General features: G+C 37.8%; 1 protein-coding gene across 1 annotated transcript; it reads left to right on the plus strand.

The window, feature by feature from the left end:
- Positions 1-3,120: 3,120 nt before the first annotated feature.
- Positions 3,121-26,200, plus strand: disp2 (dispatched RND transporter family member 2). The gene is made up of 10 exons (XM_028000494.1): positions 3,121-3,846; positions 8,954-9,092; positions 12,273-12,538; positions 14,094-14,123; positions 14,234-14,357; positions 15,152-15,267; positions 17,796-17,920; positions 19,728-19,825; positions 20,835-20,993; positions 21,936-26,200. The coding sequence occupies exons 1-10, from the start codon at positions 3,752-3,754 to the stop codon at positions 25,191-25,193; spliced, it is 4,410 nt and encodes a 1,469-aa protein (XP_027856295.1). The 5' UTR covers positions 3,121-3,751; the 3' UTR covers positions 25,194-26,200.
- Positions 26,201-26,948: the final 748 nt, after the last annotated feature.

Consider the following 26,948-nt stretch of genomic DNA (forward strand, 5'->3'; position numbering starts at 1 on the left):
TATATATATATATATATATATATATATATATATATATATATATATATATATATATATATAAAATCCAATAATCCAAACCTGATTCAGATGGAAAATCAATATAAAAATATAAAATGCATTTGATTAAATTACAAGAGGTTTTTTGGATAAGATACAATCTTTCAAACACCAAACAAAACAATAAATTATTACAAAAAAAACAGCTGGATTTAATTTTTTACACCTTTGGACTGTTTTTAGAAGCAGTTGAGAGCCAAATGGAGACACAAAAACGTGCAAAAGGTAAATTTTGCCCAATAGGTTCCCTTTAAAAGACACATAGCAGGGGGTTTTTTTTTGTTTTTTTTTGTGAAACACAATATGTTATTTCTCTCTATTTCCACACGGTCTTTCTCTTGCATCCAGCTCTGTATTCGTGCCTCGCTTCCTGAAGCTCTAATGAAGCGTTTTCTCCCACGTCGCCATTCTGAAGCTGAAATCTGCCACAGGAAATTACCATGGCTGTCACCTCAGCGCGCCCGCCGCAAGCTGAGCCCTCCCCTCCTCTTCCCAGCTATTTGTGCCTGGCTTCCAGTTTTGTATCCGTCAGCCTCCCCAGATGTGTGTGTGTGTGTGTGTGTGTGTGTGTGTGTGTGTGTGTGTGTGTGTGTGTGTGTGTGTGTGTGTGTGTGTGTGCGCGCTAATCATTTTCACGTTAAGTAAACAGGGCTTCAGCTGCGTCAGCTGTCTCTCAAGCTGTGCAGAAAACTCCGACTAACCAACAAGAATCTCTTAAGATCCCATTTTAGCCAAGAAAGCTCCTGTAATTTAATCAAATTCACTTTAGATTGATTTTCCGAATCAGGTTTGATTTATCCGGATAAAATCACACAACTTAATTTAGCTGTGAATGACGGAGGTTTGAGTAGCTAGCAGTAGCTGCGTTTCTACTGCAAATGTGCGCAAAACTTTGTTGATATTTCGCTAATGTAAAAAAAAAACCGTTATTTTACAACTGCAGTGTTTCAGAAACGTAATTAAAATGACGTGAGAATAAGTCTGTTCGCGCCATAAGTCATTAAAAACCATAATTCTCCTGCTGTCGTCTTAATACGTTTATATTCATTCAAATTAAAAATACGTTATTAATCCCAAAGGGAAGTAAAGAATATATATTAACATTACATAAACAAATGTTCCTTTAAAACCTTCCCTTACTTTATACAATGGAGGAATGAGTGTTTTTTTTAATAAGTCCTCATTGTGCAAAAAAAATGCTTTTAAGATTATTCTCTCTTTATTTTGGAGGGGAAAGTTTAGTTGTCCGCCATGATTCATTTGGGTTATTTGTGGGGGTGGGGCGGGGGATTGTATACACTTATGTTGATTTTAATATGTTTGGTTTATTAAAAAAACAAACATATACATTAATAAAAAAAACTAAAACTTACTGTCTTCTTCGTCGTTTCCGCCAGTAGTAACATCCGGTTGTTGAGAAACCACCACATCTATCCATCTAGCCAAAACTTTTCATCGCGTTTTTCGAAATTGCCGTGTTTCCAAGAAGCAAAAGCATTTGTAATTCAAATTAGCAAAATTTTATGGTTAATGAAAACGCACCTAGAGAGAAAGAGATGGAAATAAAGTCGCTCTGCTCATGATTTAAGACGACAAAACACAACTTTGATCGCATCGTCAAAAGTTTCTCAGCCTCCTGCTGCGCTGATCCAATTCCCCCCATGGAGGCAGAAGAAAAAAGAGGCGGGGGCCATGATTCATATTTATGACAAGAGCCAGACCAGCAGTCGCCTCATTAGCAGAAAGTCTCACATGTCTGTTGAGTCAAAGCTGACGGACTTCTGAGTCACAAAGAAATGGTTTGAGGAAAAGTTAAACATATTTTTTTTATTTCTTGTTGAAGGATTAGGGCCATTGTAGACAGAAAAACAAAAAGAGTACATTTCCATCCAAAAAACTGATTGAAACAATGTCTAGAAAAATAAAGGAAATTTCAGTCTGAAAAGTTGAAAATTTGATTTCAAAAAATTAAAATTTTGAAATTGATCTCAGAAATTTTCAAAAGTTGAGAGTTTGCTAACAAGAAAATCTGAAATTTTCACATTAATATACATTTTTTCTAGAAATTTCCAAATTTGAACAGTTGAAAATTGGCTAGAAAAAACATCTGAAACTTTTACACTGATCTCTCAAATGTTTTAGAAAAAACAAGGAAATTTCTAAATTTGAAAAATTGATAGAAAAACCCCCTGAAATCTTGAGATTAAAAAAAAATATTCTAGAAAACCTCAGAAATTCCTGAATCTGAAAAGTTGAAAATTTGATTTCAAAACATTTTAATTTTGGAATTCATCTCAGAAATTTTCTCAAAAATTTTCTAATTTTCAAAAGTTGAGAGTTTGCTAACAAGAAAATTTGAAATTTTCAGATTAATCTACATTTTTTTCTAGAAATTTCCAAACTTGAACAGTTGAAAATTGGCTAGAAAAAACATCTGAAACTTTTACACTGATCTCTCAAATGTTTTAGAAAAAACAAGGAAATTTCTAAATTTGAAAAATTGAAAATTTGATAGAAAAAAAATCAGAAATCTTGAGATTAAAAAAATATTCTAGAAAACCTCAGAAATTCTTGAATATGAAAAGCTTAAAATTTGCTTTAAAGAAAACACAGAAATGTTTTAGATTAATCTCAAGTAAAAAAAAAAAAAAAATCTATTTTTCAAACTCAGATACTTCCAATTTTTTGTAGAAAATTTCTGCGATATTTTTTTTTAGCAAAAATTTACTTCTGTTTTTGTATCTACAATGGCCCCAATACGCTGATGAATCTTGTAGATTAAAATATTTTAAACATGAGAGCAGAATCCTGTGGTCAACAGTATTAAACACAAACACAAACAAAATAAAAACACTATTTGCCTTTTTTGTTCCAGCGATCACCGTCCTCAGATCTTAAAGCTCCCTGATTCATTCAGTCTTTGTCAGATCCAACTGTTACTCGTTGTGTCTTCTGCTCTCTTTCTCCTTGTTTTCTATCTTTTGATCGGTTTTTTCTCCCTTTCTTCCTTGTTTGCTTTTGTTCTACTTTTTCTCTCTTTTGTGTTTTCTTTATTGTCTTTCTATCATCCTTTCTTACAGAAACTTAATGTTTCTTAGAGTGAAAATTCTGTATATTCATTAGAAAAAAGTTACAAAATAAAAAAATTATCTATCTGTGACTTCATTTTTGTAAAGGGGGTTTGAATTGGATCCTTAAATATGAAACGTCTGGACCTGTTTGTTGCTATTAAAGCCGTTTTGTTCCGACATCCTTAAATGTATTTAACTGAAAACAAACTGAGGGTTTCGCCTTATTAGTTTCCCTGAGGTCTGATGGGAGTTTATTATTATTATTATTATTATTAAATTTTTTTAGCCGGTCCAGTTGTTCAGACTGAGCATCAGAGCAGATGCTCCTGTTAATAACTAAGCGGCACCTGCAGGATGCCGTCCGTCTCCGGGCTTTCCAGCCCCGCACCCGATTGGACAGCAACCGCGCCGCGTCAGCAGCACCAGCGCGGCTCAGCCAATCAGAGCGCAGCAGGTTAACGCAAACATCCCTGATGCTGCCGCTGTGTAGTAGCAACCCCAGAAACAAGCGCTGCTGGTCTGATCCGCGTGGATTCACTCCACGAAGATTAAAGCAGATTAATTAAGCTGATTTAAAATGTGATTGTGACCTTTTAATAGGCGCTGGTTGAATCGGGAGGAAGATGGAGGCTCGCTCGATGATTGGAGAAAGTGCTGATGCGACAGTGGTGGATGATTGTCCGACTGAAGAGAAGGAAATTCAGCAGACTGCCCAGAGGTGGGGTTTTTTCTCTGCATGGGAAATTTATATAAATCCGCATTTGGGTTTAATTAATGAAAAAGTCTCAATGAGGGATGATTTCACCTGCTGGAAGATCGCATAAATCAGCTCTGTTGGCACGAACACTGTAATTACGTGCATTTTTAAAAACATCTTCATGTTCCTTATTGTGGCAGGTCAAAATGATCTGCATTAATTTAGCAGGACAAATCTGCGGGCTGCCATTTGTAACGTTAATAGCAATATGTTAGTTTATTTAGCCTGTCAGAGAAAAAAATGTTGGTGTTAATTTTTTTAACTAATATTTAACTACTGGGCAGACTGGCGACCTGTCCAGGTGAGCCCGCCTCTCGCCCGGAACGTTAGCTGGAGATCGGGACCGGAACCTCCTGACCCCTGAGGGACAGTATGAAAATGGATGGATGGATGTAACTATGTTGTTCCTAAATTTATAAATGTCAACGTCACAAGCTAAATATTTAATTCACAAACTGCATTTAGCTTACAAACTAAATATTTAGCTTTTGATTTAAATGTTAAGTTAGGAACTAAATGTTTAGTTTGTGAATTAAATATTTAGTTCCCTACTGAATGATTAAGTCTGAGCTAAATATTTAATTTTCAAACCAAATATTTTGAAATATTAGTTTTCAAACTAAAGCTCCCTAACTAAATATTTAATTCACAAGCTAAATATTTTGCTAGCAAACTAAATATTTAGCTTTTAATTTAAACATTTAGTTGGTAAATATTTAGTTCCCGAGTAAATATTTAATTTAAGAGCTAAATATTTACCTTCCTAACTAAACATTTGATTCACAAGTTAAATATTTAGCAGAAAGACCAAATATTTAGCTTCCAATATACATATTTAACTCATGAGCTAAATGTTTAGGTTACAAACTAAATATTTAGATTTAAACATTTAATTGGAAAAGAAATATTTAGTTGGCAAACTATCTATTTAGAACCAAGTATTTTTTAGTCCAAGCTAAACATTTATTTTCCTAAGTATTTAGTTTGAATATATTCAATGTAAATATTATTCAAACTGAATATTTAGTTTGAAAAATCAATATTTAAGCCTTTTAGCTAAACATTTACTTGGAAACTAAATATTTACTTTGTACACTAACCATTTACTTCCCAAGTAAATAGGTCAGACTAAATATTTAAATCTGACCTAAATTTCCATTTCCCTAACTAATTATTTAGCTTCCTTCCTAAATATTTAATTAACAACCTAACTATTTAGTTTTGAAACTAAATATTTTGAAATGCTTAGTTTGAAAACTAATTATTCAGTTCTCTAGCTAAATATTTCATTTGAAGGCTACATATTTAACAAATATTTAGCTTTGAAATATTTAATTGGAAAGCTAAATGTTTAGCTTTCTAATTGAGTATTTAGTCTGGAACTTTGACATTTATAAATATATGAATAACATTTTGAAAATATGACTTTGAAAGATGAACATGTTTTTTTTTGTCTTTGATAGTCAAATAAGTGAAATTATTTCTGTAAATGTTTTACTGTGTAGCTTTACAAATGGCCACCCAGACAGACCCTGACCACTTTGCTCTGGCCTGTTTTTGCATTTAACGGACTGAGTGCAGCAGCAAGCTGACATGAAAATGTTGACTTGTCAGAAATCAGTTCTGTTTCTTTCTCCTGTTGTTTGGCTTACAGATGTCAGCCAGTCACTCATTCTGATCCCCAGCATCTTTTCTACCTAGCTGGAAAACATTAGACAGTGAGGCTGGAGAAAACATGGAGCTAAACTCAGCAGCATCTGTCACTATAAGGAGAACGCCGCCTGTTCTTCTCTGACATGCAAAACGCAGAGTCTTCAAGTTACTTTAGGTCGAGTCCCAACAGATCTGATTTCTATCGGAATCAGCAGTCAGTATTTGGATTGACAGATTGAGAGTTTACTGGCATGAGGAAATGTGCTGTTTCAGGAGAATGTGAACATTAGGCAGGGCCGGTCAAAGCGTTTTAGCACCCAGGGTAGATTTCATTTGGGGCCCATCATACCGACATTTCAACACCAGATGCTTCATTGATCCAAAGCTTCTATATGTGTGCAACATACTTACTATTGTTAGCATTGTTTGTAATTAGCTTAATTCTACCGGTGTCATGGATTTCTTGAGATAACTCAAGTTTTTTGTTCCAACTGTATGAACGGGACTCTTATTTTGAAATACCCAGGCACTTAAACTGGATGAATACTGCAAAAATACAAAATCTTACAAAGTATTTTGGTCTAGTTTCTAGTGAAAATATCTTAGTAAATATAAAATAAGACAAAACTAACTTATAAGTAATTTTACGGCAAGATATTTGAGCTTGTTTTAAGTCAATAATTCATTAATATTGAGGAAAGTGTACTAATTCCATTGGCAAATAATTTTACTTACAACATGGGAAAATCTCTACTTATAAGTGAAATAATCTGCCAGTGGAACTTGAATGTTTGGAATTTTTCCTAAACATTTCTTCTGATTTTTCTCGGAATTCCAACTTTCTTGAATTTTGAGTTTTTTCTCACAATTCTGACTTTTCTAAATTCAGAATTTTTTTTATAATTCTCACTATTTTCTCAAAATACAGATTTTTTCCATCAGGATTCTAACGTGTCAGAATTTAGCCCTTTTTAAAGAAAATGTTGTCAGAATTATGATTTTTTTTCCCCCTCAGGATTCCACTTTGTTGAAAATCAATTTTCTTGTCACAATTTCTTGGAATTCTGACTCTTTTCCCAAAGTTCTGATTTAAGTCAGAATTAACTTAAATCCTGAATTTTCTGTCAGAATTCTGACTTTTTCTTAGAATTCAGAATTCTTTTAATTTTGATGTTTTTTCTCAGAATTCTGACAAATTTGTAACTTTATTGATGAATGATGCCCGCGCTTTCTCCGACTCTCATACCCGAAGATGATGAACGGATGAGACTGGAAGTTGCTATGCAGACATGCTAATTGAAACTGTTTGGATAATTTTTCTCATAAGAGCTCTATTCTAATTAAAATTTGCTTTATCTCTACCTATAAACTAAACCATTGCTGCTGGGTTTGGTTTCCACTTGGGACTTTTCACAGGTTGGAAAAACAACCAGAATCAAAGCCAGCAATGCGATCTGCAGGAAACGCGCGTTTAGTTTGTGGTTATTCTGCTAAGCTCAGATTCTCAGCTCCACAACGTTTTTCCACTGTGTCTGTTTATATTCGGTGCACAAGGAGTGGAGCAGCAGTGGGAAGTAATTTCAGATGCAGATTCCCACAGCAGCTTCCTGTTTCAGACAGTCCTGTGTGGATCAGATTTTGTAATTTCTCAGAAATATTAATGAATTATGTAGATTACGGCTCTGTTAGTTAGACGTCTGGGTTCCTTATTCACTATTTGTGTATATTCTGTGCCTAAATAGAAATAAAATGCTTTATGGCAAAGAGCTACTGTGTATATTTTGCTCTATAAATCATTTAGATTCCTGTAACAGTCTTTAGCACACAGAAATCTTCAGGTTTATGGTATTTTTTTACCTCATCTGAGCCCCTTACTGCTCGATGCAACTGTATCTACGAGGTCAGCCGGGTTTCGCTGGCTCCCTCTAATGCCATGGTTACGAGACGACAAGACTGGCTGCGTCCAGACTGCTGGAAAAACAAACAACGCAGACCCTTCACGGAGAACAGCCATTAGGCAGCAGCGCAGGCTGTTTATGAGTAAATTATGCAACGTTTCAGTTTAGAGCCGAGCTGTGCAGGGGCTGATGCAGAAGCAGGTCAGATACGTTGTTCTGTTGCACATGTAGGTTTGAACAGTTGTGGATCGAGTAGAAAGAGCGTTTTCCATGGAGTTAAGCTTGATAAGTGTTGGAAAAGTGCAGGGCTACAAACACTTTCAGGGTGTTTTCACACCTGATTGTCCAGTAGATTTTTGCAACATATGTTACATTTTCAACTTCTGCAGTTTTCTTTCACACTGCAATGTGTCAAACAAACCAAATCCTTTGACAAACCTGTTCCCATCCTCTCCTCTGGGGGCGCTGTACCAAGAACTACTGAAGGAAACAACAAGAAAACCTCTGAAGAAGACATGAGCCAACTTCCTTCCTCATAAAACGTAAACAAAAATGGAGTGGCCTCAGATTTTAGCTATTGTAGAATTTCTCTTTGGGAAAAGACCACATGACATTTGTCCCGCTAACGCTAAACTTGTGCGTTTGTTTTGGTTGTATTTACCCAGAATGACATGCGCTATAATCCTCTTCTTGCTTTTGGAGTTTTCTCCAGTTGACGTTCACTTTTGAGAGTTCAGCATTTGAGAGTTCACTTCAAATGAACCGAGACCAAAGGCTTTAAGTGGACCAGAGTTCGCTTTTAGCTGTCAACATAACACAACATAACAATAAAAAATATTAAACGCATGTGCCACACATAAAAGAAGGGACGCAATGCTTTGCTACTAATTGTCAACAGTATGACAACTAGATAAAAAGGTCAGAAAAAAGTTGTAATTAAAAGAAAAAAATAGGTAGGTAGAGGGAAGCAGGTCAGTTATGCTAGCTTGACTATGACAACCTTAACATCTAGGTGTGCTGCAGAATTCGGCGTGTTTCCAATATAAGGCGACCCAAACACCAACTCTCTGAAGGATCATCAGTAGCAGGTATTTAAATGAGCTAATCCACCACCACTAGTGTTCAGACGATAACTTATTAATAATCACATAATAAACATCAGGCTTTTTTTCAGTATTTGAAAAGATTTCCGTGAACATCTTTAATAAACGAGGGTGGAGAAACTCCTGGGTTCTCCTGACAGCTATTAGCCAAGATGTCAAACCTCTCGCCCTGAAGATAAGACATCATGATGTGCAATTCCTACCTACATCAACCATCGTCTTCTCCTTTTTCTTTGACCTACATACAGTCTGAAGCTACAATGTGTTTCTGAATCCATTTCTTACCTCATTATTGCGTTTTTACTCTGAATCTACGAGGAAAAGGTTATTGCTTCTGCTATCATTCCTTCATTTCCAGGTATTTCTTCCATCGTGTTGTTGGGGTTACATGCCTTTATTTGTCTCTTTGCTCAGTTACATCCCGGTGGTTTCTCTGTGCCCCCCCGACGGCTCCGTTGAGGCCCAACTGACTGTCATCCCCTTTGCAGAGGAGCTGTGTGACAGCTGCAGCAGCCTGGGCAAACCCTCCTCCTCGTTCCAGCTCTACCATCAGGTACGTCTGTGTGTGTCTACCTGAGGCACCGTGTCCAGCAGTACCTGCTATATTTAGAAAATACTCCCAAACGGCCATTGTTTTATGCAATAACGTCTTCTTAAATGTCTTTATTCAAATATACGCAGATGACACTGTTATTTATACGCATGGCGCAAACACAATTCAAGTAGCAAATGAAATTACACAGTCTACACTGCAAAAACACAACGTATTACCAAGTATGTTTGGTCTATTTTCTAGTTGGGGCCTGCCCATAGCAATGCATAGGGATATAAATCGCTATGCATTGCATGGCAGGCACCTATTGTTCTACACCTCAAAATAACTGCTGCCTCCTACTACCGTTAATGCGGCTCGTACCGCTGCGTGCACACCTACAAATGAGGTATCAAAACGTGCAGAAAATTCACGCCATTATTGCTATTATTTTTGGTGGGATTTGGGCTTAACGTGGCGACATAATTCGCAAAAAACTACGAAAAAAACCCCATTATAAGTCAATGGGAAAAATCCTAGAAATACCCTATTTTTGAGGATTTTCTGTGTCGTCACGAATTCACGTAGAAATGCCATTCAAATTTCATTTTGTAGATACGTCTGTGATCTCTTCGGAAGTGAAGACGGCTCGTCGATACCAGTTACGGTTTGTCCACAATTTGTCTCTAAGCGACCCAAAGTTTCTCATTTTTCCTAAAATTAGAGTGTGTCTCTGACTGATTGCCCCTCTGCTAGAGTGAGAAATGAAGAGAATTTTTCACCCCAAAATAATTTTGAAATCGCCATCACGCCCACAAATATCGCACGATTGGTATCAAAATCGGTCCTGACATTGATACGCCTGTCTGCTCCGGTAAAATGTTTTCGAAATTTATCTAGATCGTACGGTTTTCTGTCACGGTGCTTCAGAGCACAGTCATGCGACAGGATTTTCTCAGGCTGTCTCAGGCTGTCTCCCATGTATTTGACTACAATTTCAGATCTGGGCACAACATTTCTTTCTCTCATCACTGTTATTGCTGTGAGTGAGGTACAGATATGAATCTCGGGACTATCGCAGAAGACACATAGGCCTCTCATACGCTCCAAACGCTTTTCGAATATGTATTACGGTTCCCGAACAGGAAGGATTTGTTTCCAATGCTTTTTTTCAGTAAAACTGACTGGCTGAAACAGAGAATTGTCTGCCCCAGCCTCTCTCACTAACAGTTCACACCTTGGTGAGACCATTATTTACCATAGCAACGGAACTCAAGAGGCTATTGGCTGCTGATTAGGACTACAAATACGCATCACTGTAGTTCTAACTATAGTGGAAGACCAGGAGGACTGAACTGGCCTTTACAACTACTTGCTGCTATGGGCTGTATTTAACTGATTTAACTCAGTCACCGTTACACATGGGATTAGTTTGGAACATTAAAATGAAGCATACTGAAAATTTCAAAATAAAAGCCTTGAATATTTTTACATCATGTTATTGCTCTTTTTGGCTTTATGTGACTTTTTTATCCAAAGCACTGATACACATGGGATTAGTTTGGCCTTTTGAAATGAAGCATAAAGAAAATTTCAAAATAAAAGCCTTGAATATTTTTACATCAACTACTTGTGTTTTGAGCATTATATAACTGATTTAACCCAATGACTATTACACATGGGATTAGTGTTGACCTTTGAAATTAAGCTTAACAGAAAATTTCAAAATAAAAGCCTCAACATGCCCCTGAGGTTAGTGCACCGCCACAGGCGGTGCAATAATATTATTCTGCATTATCTTTTTGTCCCAGGTTAGGGAACTGCCTTGCGCAGCAAGGCAGTTCATTAGCATTATTATTTTAGCTTAAATAAGCTATTAGCTATTTATTTGACTTATTAGCCATGTTTAGTATACTGAATGGAGTAATACCATTATAGAGAACATCCTAGTGATGTCCCACATGCTAGTGACAGCAATGATGCTAACATTAGCATTTTTGCTAATTTTAGCTGATACACTTACTTTATCATACTGAACGGTGCAAGTACATGTTAGTCAACATTCTTGTCATTGTCCTCATATGATTGCAGCTTTCTTTAGCATTGATGCTAATTTCTAGCATCAGAACGCTGGGTCCAAACCGACGGGCACACTTTGGCAGGCCCCGGTTAAATTTCTTCAGGAATTTTCTAGTTCAAATATCTTATCTCACTTGAAATTAGACAAGTACAAGTTTAGCAAGAGACTGTTTTACGTTTTAAATGTCTCGATATTGAAGAAAAATAAATAATTTGCCAGTGGATTTTATAAATTAAAAGGTCTTGTTCCACTTGCAGGAATTATTGACTTAAACCAACCTCCTGTTTCTTGCTGTTACTTGTAAGTTAGTTTTGTCTTATTTCAAATTTATTTAGATATTTGTTCTAAATATCTAAGGTTTGAGGTTTTAGAAAGTAAACCTCAAATACTTGGTAACATTTTTTGTTTTTGCGTTCTATGGCTAATTAATCAGATTAGTTAAACTAGTCCTGCTTAAAATTTAATGTAAACTAAACTAAGTTTAGTTTGAGTCCCTCGGGCAATCACAGCTCCTACACTGCAAAAACACAAAACTTTACCAAGTATTTTTGGTCTAGTTTCTAGTAAAAGTATCTTATTACACTTGAAATAAGACAAAACTAACTTACAAGTAAATTTTCTGCAAGAAATATGAGTTTATTTAAGTCAACAATTCCTTAATATTGATGAAAAAGTACTAATTGTTCCAGCAAATTATTTCACTTATGACATTGAACATTGTCTTGTTGTAGTACTAATACTTTTTCAGGAATTATTTACTTAAATAAGTTCTTTTTTCCCCCTACATGTTACTTATGAGTTAGTTTGTCTAATTTCAAGTGAACTAAGATATTTGCACTAGAAACTAAACCAAAAATATTTGGTAAAATTTTGTATTTTCATTTTTCTTAGACTTTTTATAATAATAGTGTAGTACTTTGCTTTGTTTAACCTTTATTATATTCATTGTCCAAAAACAGATTAAAAACTGTTTTTTATCTAATTCTAATGCATTTAAAAAACATTTATGTAAATTTTTAGTCCCTACTAAATACATAGTGCACTTTGTCTAACCATCCCTATTTTATTTAAATTTTTTACTTTGACTAGACCGATCATAAAATATGTTACTCTTCCTTAAGGTCCCGCAGCCTCTTCAGACTGGAGCCTGCCATTCGCCGTGCCACCATAAATGCCCCCACTGCAGCCGTCACGGACCAGTCAAAGCCCGCTGCTGCCACTCAAACGCAGCGTGTCCTCATGCGGACGGAGGGCTGGTGGTGAAACCCGGACACAGCTGTGGTTCTGCCCAGCAGGCGTCCTGCCACGGGTCGGCCAGCTGCCACTGGCTGCACGGGTCGAATGAGACCAGAACCAAACCTAAGCAGCGCCATGTGGTGTCAGTAAGGTGGGACAAAATTAAATAAAACACCTAGGCATGTTTTCCAGTAATGAAATATGAGAATGTATGCCTGACGTTTTAATGCTGGCGGACAGATTTATTTTTACCGTATTTTTTGGATTATAAGCCGCTACCTTTTCCCACGCTTTGAACCATGCGGTTTATAGCCCGGTGCGGCTTTTCTGTGGATTTTTCTGCAACCACCAGGGGGCTCTTTAGCAGGAAGTGAATCATTGGAAGTCAAAATTGAAAATCAAAGACGAAAGCGCTGATTTTCATTTAGAACAAGCACATGCTAGCAGCAGGCACGACGGAGAAATGTTTTCAAACTCAAACCCGCTCATCAAGGAAACAACACAAAGAAGTTCATATGATGCAGCTTCTAAGTTGAAGGTTATTGATCTGGTAGTACTGATCGATAGCCACTGCGCGTAAGCTCGGAGACAGAGCTGCGTCCTTAATATATCCCCTTTTGTTACTTATCTTAGCAGATTTATTAAGGTGGAAAACAGAGAGCAGCAGCGATATCAGCGGCTTGTAGCCCGGTGCGGCTCATACATGTCCGTTTCCAGGTTTTTAAAAAAACTTTGTGGGTGCAGCTTATAGTGAGGTGCGCTCTATATTCCGGAAAATACGGCAATTGCATTAAGAATCGGTTATTGTAATAATCCTTAACTAATTTAGTAATTTAATCATTAACTGGAGTATAAACAGTCATAAAAGTACTGACTGTTTAGAACAACAAAATTCAGAGCAGTATGGCAATTTGTACAAAAAAAATATAAGATTTGTAAAAAAAAAAAAAAAAAATTAATTCTACCCAAAACACCTCAAGTGTGAGTTTTAGCTTCACACAATTCAAATTCTGTAAAAAAAAACAAAACAAGAAATATTAAGCACTTTTTGACATACCATTATTAAATGCTTTGTTATTCCTACACCATATTGATGTTAAGTTGATTGAAAACGGTTGAATTTTTAAAATGTTGATGTTATACAAGGATTTTGTTTTAGCTGCAGATGCTTCCTTTGCAACAAATGATCAAAGGTTCACTAACGGAATAAAAAATATAAAAAGATTTTTTCTTAAGAAAGGAATAATTGATTATTTGCATCTACTAATGTATTTCTAACATTGTATAAAACGGCGAAAGTGTTTAAATTAACTTTTAAACATTTTTAGGTGCAATTATTGTGACATTCTCCCTTCATTTGTTTTAAATTATTATACAAGGAATCGTATGATCAACACTGCAAAAACACAAAACATTAACAAGTATTTTGGTCTAGCTTCTAGTGAAAATATCTAAGTACACTTAAAATAAGATAAAACTAACTTACACGTAACTTTTCAGCAAGATATAGAAGTCAGTTCCTTAATATTGATGAAAAATGGCAGATTATACCACTTATAATGGGAAAATGTCTCATTAGTGAAGAAATATTCCAGTAGAATTAGTATTTTTTATATCAATATTATAATTCAAATGTTAGACAACAAGTAGATCATTTCTGTCATAATTATGTTCTGTTATTAATATTACATTATAATTGTTTACAGGACTAGAGGACTTTACTTCATCATTAGAAAGTGAGTATTAAATCCCATTGTAGCATTCATCATTTCTTATTTTTCTTCTCTTATTTGTAAATATTTATTTGATTGCTGTTTAGTTCCTTATTTTATTTCTGTTTTTGCAGGTATTCCCAGCTGTTGGTGGACCGACCGTTACTGGTGCTGCTGGTTTGTGCCATCCTGCTGCTGGGATTGTCACTGGCTGGACTCTTCATTGGGTCTCTGCCAGACTTCTCTGATCCGCTCCTGGTGAGTAAATGAGACACACTGAGTCAGCAGGATTTGTTATTAAAATCTCACCTCAACTCATCTGATTTCACACCTTACGTCAAACTTCTGGTTATTTTTAATGACTGTTTCCAGTCAGTTCAGTCTCACATTTAATTTAAGTTATCCTAGTAGTAAACACTAATTGATATTGAAAGTAAAATGTGAACAAACCAAGAAAAATATTAAATATGCAACGCTCTGAGAGCAAAAATGTACTTTTAGGAATATTTTTACTTTTACTTGAGTAATTTTATTATGATGTATTTCTACTCTTGAGTAAAATTTCTGGATTTTCTGTCCACTGATATGAAAAATAAACGTTTTAACCAAAAAATTCACCAGACACAGACACACACCTGCAGTTTTAGTTAAAAGTTTTCTAAGTTTTTTATTGAAAGAAACTGATTTGGAGACATTTTCTTTTGCCTGATTTTGCTATTTTTTGTTACTTATCTGAATTATTGTCATTTTGGTCCTTAAAATACTAAAATTTCCACTTAACTTTATATTTTGGTCCATCTGATGTAATTTTTAAAATATTAAATGACTGATAATTTGATCAGTTACTCAGTTCTTGTGTAGACCTTTTACCAAATACGGTTTTACTCCTGAGTAATTTCTTGGATGGCTACTTTTTACTTTTGTAAAAATATGTTGAAGTGCCACCACTCTAACTTGAGTAAAAGTTGAGTTGTGTACTCTGCCCTCTGCAGCATCCTTTCCTCATAACTATCCTTGTTTCTGAGTGAATCATTGTGCTCTGAACGTCTCAGGGTTTCCAGCCGCGGGGAACGTACATCGGAGTTCGGCTGTCCAGCTTGTCCAAGCTGCAGCAGGAAACCGGCCCGGGAAAAACTCTTTCTGCTGAGCCACAGCAGCTCAGCAAAAGGTCAGCCGAGAGTATAATGAGACGTTTCTGTAAACCATTCGGTTGGATATTTTAACGCTTTTCCAGGTCACACCGGCAGAGTTTCTTTATACTGTATGGTTGAGGTCCAGGCCATTGCAGATGCTAAATGTTAGCCTGATTTATCTAGTCCAAAACGAGCAAACTTCTCTCAGGTGGAAGAAAATTGGTTTGGATTAGGTAAGCATCTTGGCCTGTCACGATAACAAATTTTTTAGGATGATAAATTTTCCCAGAATTTGTTGCGATAAACAATAATATTGTTGTGTTGAGACCATTTTCAAATAATCTAATGGCGACGGCATAATAATGCAAGAACGCATTCTTAAAGATAAATAAACTTCAAATTCTAATGAACATTTAACGCTGGAACTGGGAGACATTTTAAATATAAAAAAATAAACAAAACAACAGAAACAACAAATAAAGTAAATTATTTTGTCTCTGTTAACAAAATTGTCCTTCAAAAAAAGGGTTAGTTCAGACCAAAGTACCAGACTGAAGACTTTCATCATCCAGTTTTTGGTAGAAAGACAGAAAAGAAAAAAAGATAAATTATGTAAATTGGAATTATTGAGCTCCCTTTAATTAATCATACAATTAATTTACTTATTGTTTGTTGTAACAGGCCTACATGCAAGCTATTGTTTAATAAGTTAATCTAAAGTTGATTAACTATGGACAACACACACATTGTCTTCAGTCAGAGGGATCTTCAAATTTGCTGTAATACAGACAGCTACAGGAAATCTTTTCTGCTACCAGCTATCACTACACACAATAACTATGAAGAATTTGAATTAATATGAATAACCACAACATTTAATTTCCCTTTAGGATCAATAAAGTATTTTTGAATTGAATTGATTGATTAACAATTAATTAATAAGAGGCCATCTTCTTAAAAACTTGAGTTTTCTCTTATTTTAAGAAAGTCAACCATCTTTGGATAACATATTTGCCTGAATTTGTTCATATTATGCTGACAAAAAAAAATAATAATAATTGCAACATATTTTGCGTCAGCTATATTAATTGCTGAATAAACAGAAAATTCTGGTTTCCTCTCATTTCTGAACGTATTTATATATCTATATATAACAGAAAACAGGAACCTCTTGAGTTTCTGAACAGAAAAGTAAAAGATGTAAACAACAACATGTGAAACACATAATTCCCCGTGAAGAGAGAGATGTTTAAACAGAAATAGTCTGTGGTTGCTCTTGAAAGAAAGCTAAAACTTTTCTCCATGAAGTGTATTAACTCACCACAGCCATCAAAATCAACCGTGCTTATTGACGCCATGATTTTTCCATCATGTCAAACTTTAGGAACTTGTCGAGTGTTTATATTTCAACACATAACCGCATAAAGTACATTTCAATCCCACTACGGACTCCGTTTGGACCGTTTCTTTTGGCATGTCCCGCCGCCATCTTTGTTTCTATTTCGCTAATAGAAATAGAAACAATTTCTATTGTTTCTATAACCTTCAACCTTGACCTTGAAACCTTGAACCTTGGTCATCTTCAAGGTTCCGCTTGAAGATGACCAGCGGGGCCCTCTGCTGGATGGCGGCTAAACTACAACACTAAATAAAAGATGGTGTAAGTAAGTTGACGTTATTAGTCATTCAATTGGAGCTAATTTTAATCTATTAAACCATTAGGCGTAAAGTGGATTAATTGTTTGTATCTTTAGTTCAAGAACAACCAGGAATGGTCAAAGCTTAACTGAAAACATCTGGAATACCAGTGCTAGGCTACTGTCCAGTGAAGCAGGTTAATCACCACTTTGGTTAAACCACATGGTCAGAGGAGAAAAAGATTACTATGGCTGGCAAGAAATGACAAGAAATATGTTTGAAGAAGTCACGGTGAGGCTCTCAGTCCTTAATACCAACTGCCAAGCTCAGTGGTGGCAGCTTAACGCTCTGGGCTGTTTTACTGGCAGATAAACTGATGAATTGCAAAAAGTGGACAGAACAATGAAAATAGAGATTTAACTGTTGATCCTGGTGTACCAACAGGACGTCGATCCCCCAAATAAGCTAAGTTTAGAATCACTAAATCAGGTGTGATGGAAATTTATGGACTAATGTTGGTGCCAAGGCTTTAAAAATATAAGAAACACACATCCAAACTTTCTTTTGGACTCAACCAGTTTAAATGATCTCTGGCAGTTCTGCCAATGAACGTGGTCAAATATCCAGTCAGAGTGAAACCAGAAGCTTTAAACATTGAGGATGTGTATATAATTTTGGCCCTCTGAGGATTTCATAAAAATCCACAATAAATTACTACTTGTGTGACCAATTCTTGTTCATAACGTTAATTGCAGTTGCTTATTATGTGATCATTCCACCATGAAACAATGAAACCCTCCAGGTCAAAACTAATGAGTTGCTTTTCCCTATAATGGCTGTACATTAATTCAGAATTGATTATTCATAAAATTAAAGTATAATGTATTTACATTTGTAAGAGCAAACGTGTTTTCTGACATTCCAGCTTTGCCAAGGCCGGCGCTGTCAGCAGAGACAGTAATGGCAGTCAGCTCGTCTCCAGAGGTCGTCGCATTAAGAGGATGCTGGCTGCTGACTTTTCTCTGGACACTTTCCTCTGTGATGCTCCAGGTGAAGAAGTCCTGATTCTTTAATTAAAGAACACATTATTCAAAATTCACATTTTGCATGTTTTTATACTTTCATTTGTGTTTCTGCTACTTCTAAAAACAGCCGAAGCGCCTTAAAGAAAACACCCAGATGTTCTTTGACAATAAGTGAATGTTTTATGGTGTCTAGAAAGTGGGCCGCTTTAAAAACCTCCTGATTGCACAACCACGTTGCGCCATTACCTAGCAACTGCAGTGGAGTTCCACCTGTCACCTAGCAACCCCATAAGAAAAAAGGCCCAAAAGGAAACAGCTGAGCATATTTGCTCAGCTGGTTTTACCGTTGTACAATGGCTGCTAGAAAAGACAAAGATTTTGTTGTTGACTTACTATTCAGAAACCACTTGCTGCATTCTTGTTGGTTGTGCAGGAGGCCCCATTTCTGCTTTTCAAAGATATACGGTTTTATAATTGTGCATCTGTTTGCAGCCATTTTCACATGTGAGTGTAAACATTAAGTTGGTGACATGGCCAGAAGAACTTATTTGGATTTAAAGTGACAAGAGGAACTCATAAAAGTTAGAAATTACCAGGCTAAAATCTCATTAAGAATGATTTTGTGCTAAAAATGTGACAAACATATTTTGTATAGATCAGGGGTGTCCAAACTTTTTGCCATGTGGGCCAAAATTGTTGACTCAAAAGTAGTAGAGAGCCAATAAAAAGAAAAACTAACTAAAACTAAGCAAATAAAGTAGTCCAAAATGAGGTGATTAATCTCAGAAATTTTCTAGACAATTTTTGACATTTGAAATTTATACATTTCCAATTTTTTGGGAGAAAATTTCTGATATTAATCTAAAAATTATTTTTCTTTCTATAAAATGTCCTTGTTTTTTCAGGAAATCATAGATTACACTCAAAATTTCTTTGTTTGGTGGCAGAAAATTACTGCTACTTTAAGTTTGCATGTTTGCTGTATTAAAAGAAGGACATCTAGTTTTCAGTTTCTTCTAGGCTGGATTGAATACATTTATTTTCAGTAATAAGAACAGGATTTGGGTCACTTTCTTTCAAAACGTTTGCTATATTTAGCCAAGTTAAATAAAGAATAAAGAAAAGCTGAACTGGGTGCAACAAAGTTGGCTTTCAGTAAAAGTTTCTTAGTTTTACCTTTTGTTAAAACTTGCTTTTAAAAACATGAATACTTTGTGTTGTACTTTACATTTTCCTCTGTAAGAAAATTATGTTAGTAAGAATTTTGACCCCGATTACAAATTAAAACCCTCCATCTTTTTGAATTGCAGTTGGGAGCCGCACAAAATCAGTCAAAGGCCCACAAATGGCCGCCCGGGCCGCACTTTGGACACCGCTGGTGTAGACCATAAACCTATCCTAATCTGTTCAAGGAAACATCTTTAAACCAGACAAAACCTGCTATATCTTGGACTAGGAATACGTAAAAGATCCCTGACTACATCATGCATCATGAAAATACCACGTTTTGTGATGTGGTTTGGTAGTTCAGAAGAAGCAGTTTTATATGTGGCTTTATGTGGAAAGCCAATCTCTGTTAAAGGTTTAACTTTGATGTTTTTAATGAAACACAGAAATCTCCCTCAGTAGATTTATTAGCCTGATTTTTGTTTGGCACAAAATGTGTTGATTGCCGTCTTTCATCCCCATCTATCATACCTCAGCGCAATTCACAAGCTTTTCTTTTTCTTTTTAACCCACTTTGACGTTTGCTAACCATCCCTTGAATCACATGATTCATCTCCGGTCATCTTGCTCTCGCATCCTGACGCCATCTGCTTCTCTCTGTGCAGGCGAGCAATACGCCCAGCTGGTGTTTCGATCCGAAAACTCAGCCAGTCTCTGGAGCCAGAAGGCCATCCACGCCATGTGTGAGATGGAGCAATCCAGGGTTAGCTCACTCCTGGCTTTTAGATCCCAACCTCTATCAATGTCACTTTTTATCTGTTTGATAGTCTTGACTGTAATCTGTTGACCCTTAACGTGACGTAACGCTCTTCAGAACCCCGCCCGCTCCGCCATGATGGACGCTAAAACAGCCGATGGGTTCCAATAAACGGACATTTGTGATCTATTGTCGCTTTTATTTAGTTGTTTTCACTTTTAAAATGGTCATAGGCTGCTGCGCGGTCGAGGGTGAATACCTAACTTATCATTTTATTGTAACTTTTAATGAGGAAAGATATGGCGATGGACAGCAGCTGTCAATCATAATAACTGCGATTGACAGCTATTATAATCACTGATTGCTCCGTGTAATCGCAGATTTGCAGCCAACACTTTTTACAGAGTAAGAAGATTAACGTTCACATACTTTGTAAGTAAGTATGATTAGAAAGATGATATCCAATATCCATTATGGAGAAGGTGTCTAACCATTGGTAACCATGGAAACAGTGCCGCACCGTCATGTCGCCTAGCATGTATGGGAAAAAACTGGTTAGCATTTTGTCTTTTGTACGTTTTTAAGGCTTCTTCGGAGTAAAGGGAAACGCCGTTTATGACAGGGATATAAATCATGTGGTGTGAATTCAAGTCGGAAAGTCGGTAATTTGATTAACACGTCAAAGGAAGGAGGTATGAGTTGGTTTCTAAGCTAGCTACCGCCGTCTATCAGCCCAGATCAGGTGTGTTATGTTCACAGACAAATTAGCTCGACTCGAACAAATAAAAGCCACAAATAAATAAAACAACTTTGGAAAACAATTTCAGTCGCTCGGTTCAATACTTCCGACGTCCATCATGGCGCCTCGAATGATTAAGTGACGTAATATTTTAAGCCCGCTCTAAAGTAGATTGACTCTACCGAATCTCATGGGAGATTAATTTCTTGTCTGTGAATTAGTTTCAGAAGCGGGCATGAGTTCAGAAACCTTTTTTTTGCTCTCCTTGTGAATCAGATTCGGTCCCAGGCTCAGTTCCAGGACCTGTGCCAGCAGCCTGAGACCGTGGAAGCGGAGGGAACGCTGAGAAGCGGCTGCTGTCCAAGCTGGTCTTTGGGGAATTACTTGGCGGTTCTCTCCAATGCCTCCTGCTGCCTCAGCCTTACCTCACAACAGGCACTGTAGCTTTATGTTATCAGCTCCCAGCTAATTACATCTCACCATAATGTTACAGGCTGCAGTTGTTTGGATTGGCAAATTGAGAAGGTCAGTTATGGATTTTCCAAAAAGTCTGAATTCATAATAGAGTTTGGAGTCTAGCTCCTGCTAAATTGTGCCAGATTCCACTGTTTTATCAGGAATCGTTTATGTCAGGCTGTAGTTAACAACCTTTATCATTGCCAAGGGAGTTTTTTTTCAGTGCTAGACTTTTATTTTTATAACTCTAATCAAGGAATTGGAGCTGAGCTGTTTTATATTGTTACCCAAAAGGAACTGAAACTGACATTTGACTTGTTCCAGATGTAAACTGACACCTAAATGTCTCAGATTGTCAAACAAATTGTAATCTCTGATAAAAAATAACTTGATTTAATACAAAATGTAGTTTGGAAATTAGGATTTTTCTTTTTAAATGAGTGAAAGAAGCTGGTATTTTTGCCTAGTTTTTAGTGTAAATTTCTTATTACACTTCAAATAAGACAGAACTAACTTGCAAGTAACTTTTCAGCACAATAAAGGAGCTTGTTTTAAGTAAATAATTTCTTGATATTGATCTAAAAGTACTAGTTCCATTGGCCGTTCAGTTCAGTTATTACAAGATAAATTTCCCATCTTTCCAGTGAAATAATCTGCCAATTGAACAAGTACGTTTAGATCAATGTTAAGAAATTACTGACTTAAAACAGTCTCATATTTCTTGCTGAAAAGTTACTTATAAGTTAGCTTTGTCTTATTTGAGATATTTGCACTAGAAACTAGACGGAAATACTTGGTCAAATTTAGTGTTTTTGCAGTGCAGCTCACTCATCCAGATATCTACAGTCTGCATTTATCTGGATAAACACCTAGAGTTCCTGTTCCTTGGTCTCATTTTCTGTTATCCTTCTGCCACACCAGGTCTCAGAGTCTTTGAATCTTCTCCGGAAATGTGCTCCATCCTACCACCGGGGAGATCTGACCGCGGCCTGTGCAGAGAGACCCATGCATGGCGGCTGCTCCTCCGTTCCCTCCCGCTGTAAACAATCCCGCATTGTGTTCCAGATCCTGCACTTCCTCGTTGACAAAGACTTTCTCGGCCCTCAGACCGTTGAATACCAAATACCGACGCTTAAGTACAGCCTTCTGTTCTTACCCGTCCAGAAAGGAGAGCACATGATGGAGATCTACATGAACAGCCTTGAAGGAAGAGATCTGACGTACAATAACACAACCATAACCGGGATAGACTTTGGTATCAAGAAGACGCTGTTCAGATATTACTTGGTGAGAGATTCGGTGTTCCCGGTCCTCGCTGTTTTATCCCTCTTGTTCACCATGGTTTTATATCTCCAGTCCTTCTTCATTGTAGCATTATCTGTTCTAGCAATCATAGCCTCACTCCTGACCTCGTATTTCTTCTACAAAGTAGCTTTTCACCTGACTTTCTTCCCCTTGGTCAACCTGGCAGCAGCTCTGATTCTCTTAGGAAGTTGCTCCAATCAGGTTTTTATCTTTACAGATTTCTGGAATCTGCAGCTAACGCAAAACCCTTCAGCCTCCCTGGAGAAGAGAGTAAACAGAGCCTTACAGGAAATAGGCTACATTATCTTAGCTTCAGGCTTGACCTCCAGTGCAGCTTTTTTCTCCGGTTATCTAAGCAGCATCACAGCAATTAGATGTTTCTCTATTTATCTGGGGACTGCTTCCTTAATCAGCTGTCTGCTGGCGTTAGTGTGGGTACCGTGCTCTTTCATCTTGCTTGAGCGATCCAGGAAGGCACCCTCTGCATCTGTGGTGGTGCAAACGTGGAAGCCCCACTGCTCCAAAAACCTGGGTGGCTTCTGGGAAACGAGTTCCCGTAAGAGGTGCATCTTCAGCATGGTGCAGAAGCTGAGAGAACTGAAAAGAGGCCTGTCAGACACCTCAAACCTGCTGTTTCTGAAAATCCTACCCTGTGGGGTTGTGAAGTTTCGCTACATCTGGGTATGCTGGTTTGCAGTTCTTGCTGCCGGGGGCACGTACATGTCCTGCGTTGACCCGGGCATGAGGTTACCCACTCTGGACAACTGGGTTGCCCAGCTGTTCCGCTCCAGCCACCCTTTTGAGAGGTACGATGCAGAGTACCGCCACATGTTTATGTTTGAGAGGCAGAGGAATGGAGAGGACAAACCCATCACTGTTCTGCTCGTTTGGGGCATCAAACCGACTGATAATGGAGATCACTTTGACCCACAGAGTAACGGCTCCCTGGTTTTTGACCCTTACTTTAACATGAGCAGACCGGACGCTCAGGTCTGGCTGAGAGATCTGTGTGGAAGGGTTCAGAACCAAAGCTTTTACTCTGCTCCAACCCCAGAAAATAAAGATGTCGTGACGGATAACGTCTGCCTTGTGGAGCAGCTGGTGCGCTGGGTATCTGTCAGGCAGTGCTCAGGAACCACTGATGCCCTTCATCTCTGCTGTAGCAACATCCCCTTCCCTTTCCCTCCCAGCGTCTTTGAAAGCTGCCTGAATATGATGCTGGCAGAGAAACACGCTGAGAGCCATGCGCCTCGTAGTGGAGGCCTGTACTTCCTGCCAAACGGCACGGCAGCTGCCCTCGTCCTGGAGTTCCAGACTACCTACCTCTACAGCTTCAACTTTAGCAGAACTCGTGGTTTTTACAGGGAAATCCTGACATGGTTCAACAAAGAAATGTCAGGAGCCCCACAAGGGCTGGAGAACGGCTGGTTCATCAGCCAGTTGTCTCTGTTCGATCTACAACAGTCTCTAAGTTCTGAGACTCTGGTGGTCGCTGGGTTCTCTGTAGCTCTCACGTTTATTCTGCTGCTGCTAACCACCTGGAATATCCCACTTAGTGTATATGCAACTGTTGCTGTAGGAGGAAGTGTGTTCGTCACTGTTGGACTCCTCGTCCTGCTAGAGTGGCAGCTGAGTGGCGTAGAGGCCCTGCTTATATCCTCCGCCGCAGGGCTTTCTGTTGACTTTGTAGCCAACTTTTCCATTTCCTACAGCTTAGCTCCTCATTCGGACAAGATAGGAAAAGTGGCACACTCTACTAAAAAAATGGGATGCCCTGTAGCAATAGTTTCCGGTGCATTTTTCTTCATGGGCATTGTCATGCTACCAGCCACTGCCTTACATTTTAGAAAAATAGGGATTTTTCTGTTTCTGGTGAAATGTGTGGCGTGTGGATTTGCAACCTTCTTTTTTCAGTCCCTGTGCTGCTTTTGCGGGCCACAGAGAAACTGCGGAAGAATCATGCTGCCGTGTTGCTTGGAGGACACAGACGGCGTGCTGACCTCCTGCTCCGAGCCTGGCCCTTCGCCTGCTGCCAACGGGGCTTTTGGCAGATCTAGAGGGAGGCGGAGTTATGACAAAGAGGCAAGTGGTTACCTCTACCCTGACCACCAGCGTCAGCACAGACACAAGCAGACTGGAGGAGGAGGTGGTTTGCACAAGGGCGCAGAGCAATACGAGCTGCAGCCTCTGGCCTATCGCCTCAGCGACAGCTTTGAAAACAGCACCTGTACCAGCAAGCTGTCCAACCAGCCCTCGGTGCTCTCAGATGAAATTGAGTTTTGTGGGGTAGAGGTGAGCAAGAAGGATTTGGATCCAGCCCAACCAGCCCTTCAAACCTCATCCCCTTATAGAGAAAATACTCTCCGCCAAGCAGGCCAGGTGCAAGAAGATGTAGCTACTGGAAATCTGCTGTGCAAAACCTGCAGGGGTCAATCAGTTGTGGGGAAGCAATGGAGCAATACGTCTTACTCCTCATCATCGAGCATAGAGGAAACCATCATCAGCCACACAATGGAGACCACAGACCAGCAGTCGTTCTGGAAGGATGAAAATACCACAAAGGAGGGTCACAATCAGCACTTCCAGTCTCAGAGCTCCTGCGAAGGACTGGAGGACTCCTGCGAAACATGTCTGACTGACATTGAGGCGGGGTCTTCAAACCCACAACAGGCGGATGGAGAGACGGCGGCTCAGCTGCAACCAGGACACCTCAACGGCAAGAGAGACATGCTGAGGCTCTCGCTGAAGGAAACGGTTTACGAGACGAAGGACCGCAGCAGCCGGAGTGAAGAAGTGGTCATTTTACCTAACAGCAGGCCAGACCTACCAGACGTCTGGATAAAGCGAGACGGACAGCGGGAGGATGCATGTTGAGCAACACGATGCTGTGGTTTCGCAGTCATCCAGGACATTTCAACATTAAGTGTTTGAATTGAAGGCATCAGGACTTATTTCCTTGTTTCCTGAAGACATTTTGCTGCTCATCTTCTGTTCAGATCTAGGGTTAGGATTTCAAAACTTAGAAGACGCCAGCTGCGTTTCCATTGACTATATAATTGCGCATACTTGGAATATTTTGAAAAGTTTTAGCGCTAGAATAAGAAGTTTTTTCAGCTGTATCTAAATTAGTTACAATATAAAAAATTTTTTCGCATCACACGAGTCACATGACCAACAACTGGATGTTGCCACTGGCGTAAACCACAAAGACGATGACAGGAAGTAGTTGAAGGATTGTGATTTTTAATGACTTATCACGTGAACAAACGTATTAATTCAATGTCTTAATATATGGCGAAATTCTGCTGTTTTGACATTAGCAGATTATTGAGAAAGTTTTGCTCACATTTGTAATGAAAACACAACAGGACCATGAAGGTCTCAAATCCCTGACTCACCTGTATGTCCTACACTGTAAAACATTTGAAGGTGGTTTAACTTCAAAACTAAAGTCCGCCTGCTGCCTTGAAAATGCAATTTATGTCAACAAGAAAATCGTAACTCATAAATTAATATTCATTAAGTTAATTTAACAAGAGAGAAATTGTGTAAGCATTGTTTATTAAGTTAATTAATCTTGAATTGTGAGTTTTAACTTAATGATGAAATTTAAACCAGATAATTATTTCACAATATGCAAGAAAATACTGTCCTCTCCTAGATAAAGAGCCACATTTCCCTATTACTTTACTCACAATATCAAGTTAAAATAAGTTCTTATTTTAGAATAATTTAAATTCTTGTTTCAAATTGCATGAACAACATTTCTGATCTGACAATGAATTTTCTGAAACGTCACAATGAATTCTGCTCAAAAACATTTTGAGTGAACAGGACATTAAATAAACATTTGCCTTAATAACACACAAGAGTCAGATCAATGTAATACACTTCCATCTCAGGATACAATAAAAATGCCGCTAAGCATTCTGGGAAATAGTTCCCACTCCTGTTTTTTTCTTCTTCCGGTTTGTTAAGTGCTGACCTAAAAACTCTAGTTTATTCAACTCTTGGAGGTTTGATTAAATTAATAAAAAAAAGTTAACAACTTACTGCTGTAAGTTTATCTTTCACAAACTCACACATTTAGGCTCAAAATCTAAAACTGGCTAAATTTATTTGACTTAAAGAGTAGAAGACAGTAGACGCAACTAAATGCAGGTCATATGTTTTACAGTGTATGAGTTGTTTGGGTCGAGTTCTGACTTAACGGTTCATCTACATCTCAAAAGAAAAAAATTGTGCTCGGAGAAAGAAAAGAAGAAAGAAATCAACAATAAACAGAGAAGATGGCTTCATAATCTGAACATTCCTTCAGTAAACGGGAGGAAAAAGTCAATCTGCCTTCTGCTGAAGCACTTATGATCACGTCAAGCAAACTTTTCCGAACACTGTGCATTTATTGCTCTTGATTTATGAAACCTATTGTATTTATAGAATTACGAAATATGGGCCAACTGCAACTGCAGACTGTTTATCACTGAAACCTTGAAAAAAGTGTTTTGTGCTACTGAACCTGAACACTGAATATCTGACATTCACTGATTCACTTTGTATAATTTTGTTGTTCCTTATTATATTCATGCAAAATCTTGATCCACAAATACGCTTTTAATACTAACCTATTTT

This window comes from Xiphophorus couchianus, chromosome 19 (assembly GCF_001444195.1).
Source record: "Xiphophorus couchianus chromosome 19, X_couchianus-1.0, whole genome shotgun sequence".
Lineage (NCBI taxonomy): Eukaryota > Metazoa > Chordata > Actinopteri > Cyprinodontiformes > Poeciliidae > Xiphophorus > Xiphophorus couchianus.

Excerpts from the sequence above, each read along its gene's own strand:
- disp2 (XM_028000494.1), top strand. The coding sequence starts at position 3,752 with ATGGAGGCTCGCTCGATGATTGGAGAAAGTGCTGATGCGACAGTGGTG. Across the intron at positions 15,268-17,795 it reads CCACAGCAGCTCAGCAAAAG|CTTTGCCAAGGCCGGCGCTG; the intron begins GTCAGCCGAGAG and ends CTGACATTCCAG. Across the intron at positions 20,994-21,935 it reads TCAGCCTTACCTCACAACAG|GTCTCAGAGTCTTTGAATCT; the intron begins GCACTGTAGCTT and ends CTGCCACACCAG.